General features: G+C 41.9%; 1 protein-coding gene across 2 annotated transcripts in view; it reads right to left on the bottom strand.

The window, feature by feature from the left end:
* Positions 1-9,096: 9,096 nt before the first annotated feature.
* The window catches only part of GRIPAP1 (GRIP1 associated protein 1), an 80,458-nt gene continuing 76,072 nt past the window's right edge, over positions 9,097-13,482 (bottom strand). For both annotated transcript variants that reach the window (XM_058171841.1, XM_058171842.1), the window contains 2 exons: positions 12,663-12,810; positions 9,097-12,531 (listed from right to left, as the gene is read on the bottom strand). In XM_058171841.1, the coding sequence (XP_058027824.1) occupies positions 12,718-12,810 (93 nt within the window). In that variant the 3' untranslated portion in view covers positions 9,097-12,531; positions 12,663-12,717. The remainder of the gene's footprint in view (positions 12,532-12,662; positions 12,811-13,482) is intronic.

The raw sequence follows: 13,482 nt of genomic DNA, 5'->3' as shown, positions 1-13,482 counted from the left end.
AGCCAAGCTGAGAAACTTCCTTGGGAAGCACTGCTTCCCCCCACCCACCCACCCACTTCCGGTTTATACATTTTATGCCATACCAGCCATATGTTTATTGGCACTTCTGAAGAGAAAATGAAGAGGAATACAAAATCAGGATGCAGGTCTTGAACCATTCACCATATGCTTTTGGTCCAGCTTGTTGATCTCCAACTACTGATAGAGGTGTGCTGGGAAGTGCCGCTCAGCAGCCTCTGGGAACTGCACTTGTCGATCTCTGATTAGGATTTCAAAGGACAAAAAGTGACCTTTGAACTAACAAATTGGTTGCCAATGAAATGGCAACGCTGTCCGCATGAAGCAGTTGATCCTTTTGACAACAGAAGATTTATCCTCCCATTACAATTGATTGAAGATCCTGGACTGTCTGTTTAAGGAAAATCTCAGCATAATGTTTGATAGTAATCCAAATGGAAATGTCATTGGCATTTGGAAGTCTTGAGACTAGAACTGACTTCTCTAATACAGTAAAGCATCCTTATGACATCCCAGCCAAAATCTGGGCATGGCTTTTTCTAGCAATTTCCGGTAGGTATTAAATACCACAGAGAGGAGCTGGAATCCTGTGTCAGAGGGCCCAGGGGAGAATAGTAAACTACCAGCAGCTCCTCTGGGATTTGCTCTTCAGAGAAGACCAACATTATTGGGAAATTGTGCCTCTTACAGCTTTTCCTGGCAGAGACCCTCAGGGGGATATTTTGTTCAACTGTGTCAAAAGCTGTTGAAAGATTAAGGAGAATCATTGGTTTGCATTAGCCTCATTTATCTTTCGGTATAGAATAGATTCTCCACAGTGGCAACCAAGATAATTTCAGTCACATAGCTGTGTCAGATACTAGCCTGGTCAATTTTTTATCTTAACTTTGTTCAGAAAAGTATAAAAAAATCAATAACTTTGGCTGAGTCCTCTAACCCTGACTTGAGAGATTTAACATAACTGCACATATATTCCTCTTCTAGTTTAGAACATCATGCATTCCTCAAGTGCTTCCACACATGCACCCCCGCACATCTCTGAGGCCACATATCTCCTTTCAGTTAGCTCAGACTCTGGGACAACTTCCATTCTTTGATCCTTCAGAAGCAGCTCAATGACAGGCTGATTATAGTGACTTTGATATGTCAGTTCTTGGGAATGCAGCCATCAAAACAACTGGCACAGGAAGAAGTCTCGTTTCCACCCCAAATCCTTCTCCTTCATAGAGGTGGAAATAATGGAACACATACCAAACTAGGTGGGAATAGAAAGGATCTAATCCAATGATACAGTCCAGGCTTACATGTGGAATAGCAGTAAGTGCGTGGCCAATCATTTAGAAGACCCAGTATTAAATTTGTGGAATCTACATTTAAAATAATTTTTAGGAGCAATATAGGGAAAGAACCTGCAGGGTGACTGCTGCTGGTCAGAGTGAGTAATCCTTATTGTTCCTGCTCTTAGACACTACAGGAACATTATTTCAATAGAAATGAGTGATAAGAGTTTAGGTAGGCAGTTTTCTTAGCGGAAGGATTCATTGAAGAGAACACTGCAAATAAGTATGGCTGTCATCTCACATTTAGAAATTCTTTGGTAGCAAGCTTGTCAAAACAGATCAAAACATCCTTTTATTAAATCAAAGGTTTGGTTTCTTTTAATATGAATTGCTGGCACACAGGTCATATCTAATAATCCCTTGATATACAACATCTATGAGAATTGGCCAGAGAAAAGAACGATGACTCAACTTCAAACTATAAGGATGGGGAAAGATGCATGAAACACTGCTTTAGCTAAACATTCAGTGCATGGTGCCAGTCCTATAAATCTGGGATCATCCAATTACCATTTATACATTCTTAAAAGTATTCCCTTTTTACAACTGCAGATTTGTGTCTTTAGCAGCTGCCAGAAATTAGTAAATACAGCTTCGCTATGGCATAGAGAAAGAATTGTTTGTTATTTCGGTCTATTTTACAGCTTCTTCAGGTATGTTGGTAAAGCTTTCTATAAATAACACCAATCACAACCCTTGTTCTACAGTATATTGGTGAAGACCTTATTAAAGGTTCAGTAACTGGTTTAGAGAAATAATAGCTTGGCTTGGATTTGTGCCAAGTTTACAAAGAACTTGATCTGTAGAAGACCTTGGCATGTAGTAATTTGCCTGCTTTGAGCTTAGTATGCTTGTTCTGGTTTATTCAATAAACATTGTTAAACTATAGCTTAGCATGGCTGCAAATCAGCCCAGTGGGCAAAGGGTCTTCATTTAAGAACAGGATCTGCATGATAAGCTGAACCACAAACTAGCCAACCGCATTTTAGCCTAGTGTGTTGTGCAATTTTTAGTCACTTAATAATTCAGTTAAGGAGTTTGGGTTCACACCGCATTCCTGGGGGTGGGGCTAGTTCATGATCCATGATTTTGTACTAATACAGTCCTTCTGTCTCTCCTTTAAGGGTGATTTTCTGAGGATGGCACTGTCCTGCTACTGTTGTTTTCCCAGAGTAGGCATGCAGATGCAGGTTGCATCTGACCCTTGAGATTGTACAGATCCTGGTTGGAAACACTGGGATTTGTAGTCCTAAAACTCCAGAGAGTGCCACGTTAGAGCAGATGCAGTCATAAAATAACGATCATTAGTGGGTTTCTCTGCAATCCTTTTTCAACCACCTTCAATTGCTGTTCTTTTGTTGTTGAAAAGCCTCTTCTCACCATAAGTTTTTCCCCCAGAAAATTGAATTAGACATTACTATGATTATAGTTATTGATTTCATCCTGGCCTGTTTTGAAACATTGATAAATGCAGTGGTAGGATTCAAATAATTTAACAACCGGTTCTCTGTCCTAATGATTTCTTCCAACAACCAGTTCACCAAACTGCTCAGAAAGTTAACAACCGATTCTCCCGAAGTAGTGCGAACTGGCTGAATCCCACCACTGGATAAATGGCAAGTAGGGTGAAGAAGGCCGAGAAAATACAATGTCTCATTTAAACTACTAATCAGGGCTACCCTGCTTTGAGAGAAAGCCCAAAGAAAATTTATTCTTGTTCTAAAAACTGGAATTCCTCTGATTTTTATCAAATAATTCCTTGGCCAAAGGACATTCGTGGTTTGAATATTTCCTCTCTAGACCCAGTTCAAAGAGTTTCCCAATCAGGGATTTGTTTCCTATTACAAATATTTTAAAATGCAATTGAAGGGGAGGGGTGAGGTGAGGCTAGGATTGGAGAGTCAAGAAAAATTCTCCAATTAGCCCAATTGAAACATGCTAGTATTGCATAGAAACTCAATTCAGATGATTCTGTCCCTGTTTTCTAAGAATTTCAATTTTATTCCTGTTCAAAGAAGTATAACATTGATTTAAAATAATTGCTAATGCCTCAAGGTCCCTTCCTTGTTGAGGGAGACAGGAAGCTAAACTGTAATTAGTATTTGATGAGGGAACTTTAAAATCATTTTTGTTATTTGTAAATGAAATATGTCAACAATGCCTAGCACTGAGTCCCCAGTCTGCTTTCATCCATTCCTCATTGTGTGAATTTGTTTGGTAATACATCATATAATTGAAGCTTCTTTGTCACCTCTTTATCTTGATGCCCCCAAAAAAGCCACAACAGCTGCTGCTAAAGATGGAAGAGAATCTGCACTAATAAGGAAGAGGGGAAGGGAAATAAAAGGAGGCAGGGGCAACTCCAACCACCATCATATCATACATTCCAAAGCTGTGAAAACTAGGAATGTAGAAAGTCACCACTTTCCCCTCTGGCTTATATGGATTTAGCTTCCATAAAAGTGATGAGTTCAATCTTCATTCAGTGATAAACTCTGGAGCATATGAGTAAGAGTGATAACAATCATATGCAGATTGCCTTTCTTATCTCTGAACAAATGCAGCTCAACAATAAAATTAAACATTGAAAATGAAGATTAGGCCCAACTACCAGTGGAAAGGAATCCTTTTCAGAAATTAAATCTCAAATCCCCAGTTGGCTAATGGGCTTTAAATGGAGAATCTTTTATGGAATCCTTGTCCTATAACAGCCCTGAGTATATGGCATGGTCCCACTGTATTTTAAGATCGGCCTTGTGCAACAAGCCAAAGAAAGAGATGGAGACAGGTGTCCATCCACTGAATGAACCTTACGGTGAGGAAACATTATAAGAATATTATTTGCTCTGTTAATTTTGATTTACAGTTAGGGTAGAACTTGGGAGCCAACATCAGCAGAAAGAATGAGACTCCCAAAATGCTTCAACTACCACTTGTTCAAACTTACACAGTCCAATGCGTTGCAAGTCTACAAGGGGATCTGTCTTCATCAGACGAGTCAGACTGGAGTAAGAGGCTCTCTGGAGTGCAGCAGCATATAAGCACCCCCGTCCCCCCCAAAAAAAAACCTGAACTCTGCCACGAGGGTTAGCTGGTCTATGGTATAACATGAACCAAGACTTAGGTTTGGCTTCTCGTTTTACATTGGGCCATGTATGATCATACTAGCAAGAATCAGATCAGTATAGAGGCGCCTTTGAATGCTTGCACACACAAAATGTGCATCTGTTTAGGTGCTCATTTTCTTACCAGCCACATAGCAATGCTTTGAAGACATCAGTCATTAATCCTAATTCTCTGACTATTGGACCCAACTGGGTATTTTCCCTAGAAATATATGTACTAAGAGTGCGTGCAAGTTAGCAGAAGGTTGCTTCGTTTTCAGCAGATTCCTTAGCTTGGCTTTAGCAGTTAGTTGCGACTTCCAGATCTGGAAAAGTGTCAGCTGTTAATTCGTGCAAATCAAACTGCTAAGGTCACAAGAGCAGGTCAAAGCACCAGTTTGGTTTTGTTTTTTTGGTCTGTCTCTGACCAGTTGACAATCTAAATGCATTCTATCAGAACAATTTTTGTATATGAAAACTGTACCCTCCAGTCATGTTCGATTTCAACTCCCACAATCTTTAACTAAACAGGAGCTGAGGTGCACATCAGGCAAAAGTAAAGAGTTTGCTTGTTTGTAGCTCAGCTGTTGAATAAAGCCAACCACGCTTTATGACACATTGTGTGCAAAGTGTGATTGATTCAAATAAATCATGGGTTATATGAAGTATACAATATACTATTGTAATATCATCAGCATTTTATTTTTTCTTAGGCCAGGGTGGATAACCTTCAGGAGCTGCCGTGGGTGGGTGATAAAGAAAGGTAAGAAAGGGGATCATTCAGTGCTGGGTTTGTTGAGGGAGTTCCTGGTATTTTTTTTGGGGGGGGATGTCATCCTTCTTGAAAAGAACATCTAGCTTGTTTTAGAGCAGGGGTCTCCAACCTTGGCAACTTTAAGCCTGGAGGACTTCAACTCTGGGGAATTCTCGGAGTTGAAGTCCACCAAGCTTAAAGTTGTCAAGGTTGGAGACCCCTGTTTTAGAGCTTACAATACAGCAGGGATACCCAAAGATGGTAGGCTGAGATTGCACTTGGATTTTGAGTAGCATGTGATGAGCAGCTCTCCAAAAAGAACTGTATGGATTCAGGGGGGGAAATTATTTCTTAACTGCAATTAAGAAAAAAAAACCCATACATTGGGAGTCTCTGCAATCCATACTTCAAGGCTACATACAGATTTAGGACTTCAAGGTCTGCATCTCTGCATCTCACTTTGCAGGTGGGTTTGGGGTTGGTTTGTTTTTTGCCTTAATGGGGCATTTGCTGATCATTGATGCCTGGTTAGAAGCGGCTTTAGGAACTGCAAAGCAACCTTGGGAGGCCACCTGTAGTCTTAGGGGGGAAAGAAGTGTGTGACATGACTTCTTTTAGGCAGAATTGCCAGCAGAAAGACGTAAATAACAAGAACTGAAGGCTGGCCAATTATGGTGCTGCAAATTGATCTATGCAGTCTAAGCTTGTTTCACAGCATAAAACCCCTGTTGCAGTTACTGGCTAAGATCAGCACTGCAAGCTGCTCTGAAAGCTTTGATATAACCAGCAAAACATTGGGTGTCAAACAGGGTATCACAAAGCTAACTACCCCGCCTGCCAAGCAGTGTGCTGGAGCAAGCAGAGAAGGGCCAGGAAACTTGGACCCCAATTGTTATTTTCACTGGAAGTTTTTGGTTGACCCTGATCCAGCCATTTTTCCCCCACAGCTGGATCACCAACACCTAGTATGTTTTTGTATGCACCCCCCACACCTTTGTTTCAACAGAATTGTACCATCCCACTTTATCCCTGTGGCAGTTCCAGACCCCAGGCTCAAGTATGTGAATTTTTTCTCTCTCCCTCCATGGTCCAGCTCAGAGGTTTTCTCTTGAAGCACACAAGTCAGTTTTCTCATCCTCACTTGACAGGTTGACAAATGTTCTAGTAGAGATTATCTGCAAGCAAGGAAAGGCAGGCCTGGTGACTACCTTTACAGGCACTTAAGCAGGCTTGGGAGCAGAAAAATGGTAGGGTTTGCACAACACGCTAAATCACAAACTTGCCAGTATCATTTTTGCCTAGAGGGTTGTACAAATCCTGCCCCGTGTTTAAGTTATGGTTTCCTGTATTGTGGAACCCAGAAACTTGGACTGAGTAAAACACAGCTAACAATGAAGAGTAAAAATATAAATGTGCAATCTTTTCTTTGTCATTAATTATGTAATTAACCAGCTCTGGGGGCTACAAATCCTCTGTAAAGCTCAAGTTCAAGTCACATCTGGCACATCTCCCTTCCTTCCAATACAATATATGGAAGGGAACCTTCAAAAGATGGAGCTACTATTAAGTTGTGCCTGCGTCAGGAAAAGCTTCCTTGGATCCCCGAGTGGTGGGAACTTGATATATACGGTGTTTCTTCTTTAGGGGATACCTTTTGTACAGCAACCCAATGCATAGAAATTAAGTATTATTTTCTCTTTCACTTTCTATTCTGGCAGCACTGTGGTTAGAATGCCGAATTGCAAGCTAACTCTGCCCACTGCCAGTAGTTCGATCCTGACTGGTTCAAGATTGACTCAGCCTTCCATCCTTCCGAGGTTAGTAAAATGAGGATCCAGATTGTTTGGGGGGCAATATGCTGATTCTATCAACCGCCTAGAGAGGGCTGTAAAACACTGTGAAGTGGTATATAAATCTAAGTGCTATTGCTATTCTGTTAAAAATGCAGGAAGGCTGAGAAAAAATACCAAAGCATTTGAGATGAATAGCAGTGCCAACTTTTACTGTCTCCTCTGGCCAAATTATCAGATGAGGGCTTTCATGGCACTAAACTAAACTGCAGATCAAAGTCCCGATAAAAGGCACTGGTGGTGGATGAGAGCAGGAATCAGCAGGGACGTTTGTGTTCAGCCTGATTGGTGTGTGAATTTGCTATAAAAGTAACAACCCACCTGAAATATTAAGATTGGATCATACTGTTTACATGTTTACTAATGCTCACTACGACAAGTGGGTGGTGTGGGCGGTTGCTATTTTAACTTTAGTTTACCACTGGGCTTTAAAAAAAAAGAGAGAATTTAAATACAGTATGCAATTTCCCACTAGACTGCTGAAATCTGTGGTTATATCAAAATGGGCAATCAGTTTTTGTAAATTAAGACTCGTCAGTGTTTACCAAGCACCTGCCCTAGTTTTATGTCTCCCTGTGCAGAGCCCAAGTCCTTTTATCCATCTACTGCTGCACCTTTCTCCCGTCTTCTTCCTCATTTACTGTGCAGAGTAAGAGCTGGGTGAAAATTGTGTCCGACGAAGTAGGACATCATTGCATTTTTGGATTCATTAGTGTAGAGAACAAGAACTGATGGTGCTTCTCGTTTCCGTGGATGGCGCTGCTTATATATTCCAGCAAGCATCAGCTACTTCCTTCACTCATAGAGCTTTTTTGGACAGAGTCAAGATTATAGAAAGTATTAAGTAACACATTTTGACATTCCAAGTCTTGTATTCCACAAAAAACCTGCCACTGAGATCCATACAACCTTCCTGATGAGTAGGCATTATCATCCCCATTATTATAGACAAAAGTGGGGAAAGGGGTAGGTTGTCAGAGAGCTTAGTGGAAACCACTCAGTGAATTCAGGACAGAGAAGATATAAGGAAGGACGAGCAGGACGATGAAAAATGCTTCTGCCAAGCAGCCAGCAATGCCATTACCAATTACACAGTTCTAAGGCCACAGTTACTATCAGTGTCATATACTATCCATTTGCAATTTTGCTCCAAGGATACCGTATTTCGTTTCTCCTAGAAGTGAGCAGCAACTCTTTTTCTGTCTCAACAGAATTCAGTGTGAGAATCGTGGAGAATTGATTCATCTCCACCTGTATAGCCTCCTTTAACCCAAGTTGGGGTGGGCTTTTTTGCTATTATAGAATCTTCGTTTTTTTAAAAAAGAGCATAACAACAGAGAATGTTAGGGAGAGACTATTTATATACTGATCTCTATTTTAATCAGACTCCAATAGTTACATGGGGAGAGGGCTATTAGCAGAGGGGGGGAGGGGGGCGGGAAGCATGCAACCAGGACTGATGACTACAATTTGCATCTTCACCGCAGCTGGCAACACCCACTCATTGGAATGTCACTGAGTTCCTGATGCATGGATAAATATTTCATTGTTGTTGTTCCCCCAGATCAAAGACCCAGTTTTATTTAGATACTCGGGGGCGTTGTAAGCAATAGGGAAAAAAAGAGGAGGAAACACTTCTCAGAGAAATTCAGGCTTCTCAATTTCATCCTCTGAAAACCAACATTTATGGCTGAAAAGAGCCTGAAATATACAGGTTAATTTAATGACCGTGCTAATTGGGATTGGCAACTCCGGTCAGCGACATGGTTGTTAAGTGAGACATCACATGACTTGCGATTTCACCACTACCTTCTCCACTGACGTCGTTTGTCAGAATGTGTAAAGGTATTTCAAATTTACGTTGGAAATGGGAATGTAAGGAGGGTCACCTTACCTTGTTTGGTAGATGTGCAAAAAAGCTAGAAAATGTTGGGTTCAAATACAGTGATTCAGAAGATTTCAAAGGTTAGCATTCAGCTGAAATCAGAACTTTTCCTCTTGGGACTGAAGGATAAGCAGTTGGAAAAAAGTCATGGAACATTGTTTTTATGTATGATAACTGCAGCAAGATTATTGTGTTACAAAAATTTAAATAATTGGCAAGGCCTATGACAGAGGAATGGTAGATGAAAATGATATAATTTGTTGAAATGGCCAAACTGAATTGTGTGATTACAGAAAAGACAATATCTACATTTATTAGTGAACTGAAACCCCTCAAGGACTTTTTGTATAAAAAAGAAAAATAAACTTAAAATTTATAGTTTTATGATTAGATATAAGACCCGTGATTCAACTTTAGGGAGAGGTCAATTTATAATTGTCCTTATATTGCTATAAAGAAGATTAGAAGCCACTCTTATATCTTTTTTCTTTCTTTTCTATTTTTCTGTTAACTTTTTCTTTTTGCATTTTTAATTTTTCTTTAGTTTTTTTCTCTTTCACTTTCTTTTAGTATTAGCTTATAATTGTTTAAATTTATATATATGTATACATGTGTGTGCGCATATGTATCAAAATGGCTATCATGTGACAATAGAGTGCTGCAACAATCATAAATGCACATCGGTTGCAAAGCAGCAAAATTGTGATCATATGACAGTGGGGATGCTGCAACACTTGTAAGTCACTCTGTCATAAGTTTGAGGACCAGTCATAAAAGTTACTTTTCAAGTGTCGTTTCTATGTCATAAAGTTACTTTTCTAGGACCATTGTAGCTTTAAACAGTTGTTAAATAGAATAGTTAACAGAGGACTGCCTGTACTTTTAAGAAAAAGTTGCACTTGGGTTTTGAGTACATAGGCAGGTAGGAGAATATATATTTTAGTTCATTCAGAAAATGGCTCTTTTTTTCACCAGTCCAAGATTCTATAGCCCAGAAACATTGAGAATAATTGCTATAATTTCAAAAAAATAAAATCTCCAGTCAAGGATATACTGTATAGCTTTGTGCAACCTTCTCTCTAAATTGCTACTTTCTTGAGTCGTTCATTTGTAATCTGGTAAGTGGAAGAGAAAGCTCACTGAAAGCAAAATGTTTTTTTCTAAAACTTAACAGTGTAAGGATGGGCTTGGGCAAAATCATCCATACAGGCAGAGGCTTTTGATTCATACCCCTGGTCTTCGGTTTCAGATTCAAGATCTTGCTGATAAGGAAACAATTATGGGTTCCTTTAAGCCTTGCACCTCTCATCCCCCAGCGTTTGAATAAATATGAAAAAGGTGAATTTGAAAAATGTTGAGGTGAAATAAACTAATGTTTCCTTATAGCAGAGTGTCTGAGTGTGTAAATCCAGTAAACGTTCAGGAGCCCCGGCCAGCATGTCTAATGGTGAGGGATGCTGGGAGCTGTAGTTAACAACAGCAGGAAGCTCACAGAATGCTTCCCCCCAATTAAAGGCCCAAGAACCTAAGGGGAGAATTCTGGGCAAAATATTTCTTTGGATATTTGGATTGATTTGCTTATTGCAATGAAGTCTGACAGAAGCGAAGTTTCTTCTTAAATAAATGCTGAGAAAATGAATCCATGTCGTTTACTGCGGCCACAGGAAGGAGGGATTCACCTCCCCACCAGCTGTCCCCCTTAGTACCATCAAAGCTTCCTTTGTATGGAACACCCAGGGATGAGAAACTGCACAGGAAAGTCTTTTTTGCCAATTCCAATAAAGAAAGGCCCAATGTTATTTCCTAAGCTCGCCTCTCACCCTCCAAAATGCTGGATTAGCACTGAGTAATATGTCCAAGGACCGGCCAAAGAGCAGAACAAGCAGGACCCCAATCTTCTCTGAAATGCTCTACCAGCAAGCAGAGAGATTCACTTTCTGAGCCCCAAATATCACCAGCCCTCTCTTTTCCCATAGACCCATAGGGGACTAGGGCAGAGCTAACAGCTACAATGAGCAGGGGGTGGCAGAGACTGTACGGCTGAATCTAGACCTAGAGGAGGAGATGGGCAGTCTTTTACCCACTGAGGTAAATCAGCATGTCTCTATTAGGCAGAGTCTTTGGTGGGTCATAATGGAAGCCTAGGGCCAGGCTGAGGTCAAGTCAGAGCCCCAAATGGGTGGGAGCTCCATTCTCTCTCTCCCCACTGAATACCGTATATACTCGAATATAAGCCGATCCGAGTATAAGCCGAGGTCCCCAATTTTACCCCAAAAACTGGGGTAAACTGGGGACTCGAGTATAAGCCGAGGGTGGGAAATGAGGCACCTACCGGTTGGGGAAACCCTCCCTCCCTCAGCTGAGAAGGCTGGCGGCTCCCCCGCCCCGCCCTCTCACTGCACCGGCAGGGCTTCCCCGCGCCGTCCGGTAAAATGTGAAAAAAAGAAAAAAAGAAAAAAAAACTCGAGTATAAGCCGTATATACTCGAGTATAAGCCGAGGGGCTTAAAAAAAAAAACAACTCGAGTATAAGCCGTATAGACCCGAGTATAAGCCGAGGGGACGTTTTTCAGCACAAAAAACGTGCTGAAAAACTCGGCTTATACTCGAGTATATACGGTACCTCTTTCTTCTTCCCATCCTGATCTTCCCATTAAACAAGGAGCAGCATCACACCTGCCAGAGCTCTGAACTGGTTTGAAATCAGACCCAGGGCTACCCTTTGCTGGACTTAGAAAAAGGCTGGGAATATGGAACACGGCCTGGGGAGAGAGACCTCTCCAGTTTATGTCTACTAGAATAGTACCCATCAATTCAGATCTTTAAGCCCATTTCAAAACAAAGTTCACGCAGAGTAAAAGCCACTCCCCTCCCCCCCCAAAAAACCCAACCCACCGTTCTTTCCATTATCAGTTTCTCAACAATTACAGCCTTGTACAAGTCATTGGTGTGTTAAATAAACACACTGCCTTTGCTCCACCTCTATCACTGGAAAAAGGGGCACAGCAGCAACCCTGTAGAAGTGCTTTTGGGTTGTATCACTTGGGTTATATATATAACTGAAACAGGGAGTTTCAGAACTGACCAGACATGCAAAATGAGGAAGGTGGTATGACTATGACTCAGAAGAAGCTACAGAATCACAAATGCAGCTTGCGGAGTAGAATGCAGGGAAAAAGGCTTTTAAGGAAACTGAACTTTACTCCCAGGACTGCTATACGTTGAGAATGGATTATGGAGCTTTATTATGGCAGGAACACCTCCTCCTCGCCCTCCTCCTCCTCCTCTTCCTCCTCCATGGGGAAACTCCTCAGGATCAGGGATGACAACCTTGGAAGGAGGGAGGCAGTTTCAAAACTGGCAACCTCAGAAACAAAGCTGCAATCGGCCATGCAACTTTTTAAAAAGTGCCAACTGCAGAGAGGCTACTGCTGCCAGGGCTTCCTACGGGGCAGCAAAGGCAGGTCCACGAAGAGGCAGGCAGCGTAATCAGTAGGTGCATGATTCGAAAGAAATCAATCTTTTTTGGGGAAGGCCTGAGTAGAACAGTGATGAAGGGAGAAACTGCTGTTCGTGCTCCGCTAAGAGGGAAAGAGTAGCGGGGTTAAATGCCTGCCGCCTCCGATACAGTTGAAAGAAATGGTCCGACCAGAGAGAGAGGAGGCAGAAAGTTCCAATATCTCTACCCCTCCCCACCCCACCCCACACACACCAGCAGCGCAGCCAAGGGCCAAGCACGGAGGACGGCATCACAGGTGGAACGGAGCTCAGACAGCATCATCCAGGCCAGGTTCAGTATCAGGGGATGGGACACACTCTTTGCTAAGACGGACGATCTCCTGGGAAAGGACCTCCAAATCCTGGAAGAAAGGCGGAAATCAGATGAGAGGGAGCTGGAAAAGGCAACCAGGGGAAGAACAGGCATGATATCAGTGGTGAAATTCAATTTTTTTTTACTACCAGTTCTATGGGAGTGGCTTGGTGGGCGTGGTGTGGTCGGCGTGGCAGGGGAGGATACTGCAAAATCCCCATTCCCTCCCCACTCCTGGGGGAAGGATATTGCAAAATCTCCATTCCCCCCCCCCATTTTGGGGCCAGCCAGAGGTGGTATTTGCCGGTTCTCCGAACTACGCAAAATTTCCGCTACCGGTTCTCCAGAACCGGTCAGAACCGGCTGGATTTCACCCCTGCATGATATCCAAGTGGGAGACCAATACATGCCCTGCCAAGCAAAATACAGACATCCCTTTCCAGCCATGCCCATTCTGCACAAATTCATTCTCCCAATTAAAAACTGCTCATTGATCGTCGTTGGGCTTGAATTCAAAGGAAGTCTGGAAAGCAACAAAACCCAAACCAACACAGAGATAAAGAACCAATGGCAATCAATACACTTTATTAAGAGAAGAAAAGGACGGTTTGGACTGCAAAAAAGCAACTTCCCTTAAAAGACCCTGAAAACAAGACCTTTCTTCCCCTTTTAGCATTGTGGTTCAGAAGCCTGGATTAGATGCCTCTCAGATCGCATTCTC

This window comes from Ahaetulla prasina, chromosome 2 (assembly GCF_028640845.1).
Source record: "Ahaetulla prasina isolate Xishuangbanna chromosome 2, ASM2864084v1, whole genome shotgun sequence".
Classification (NCBI taxonomy): Eukaryota; Metazoa; Chordata; class Lepidosauria; order Squamata; family Colubridae; genus Ahaetulla; species Ahaetulla prasina.
This window is presented reverse-complemented; position numbering and strand designations above follow the sequence as displayed.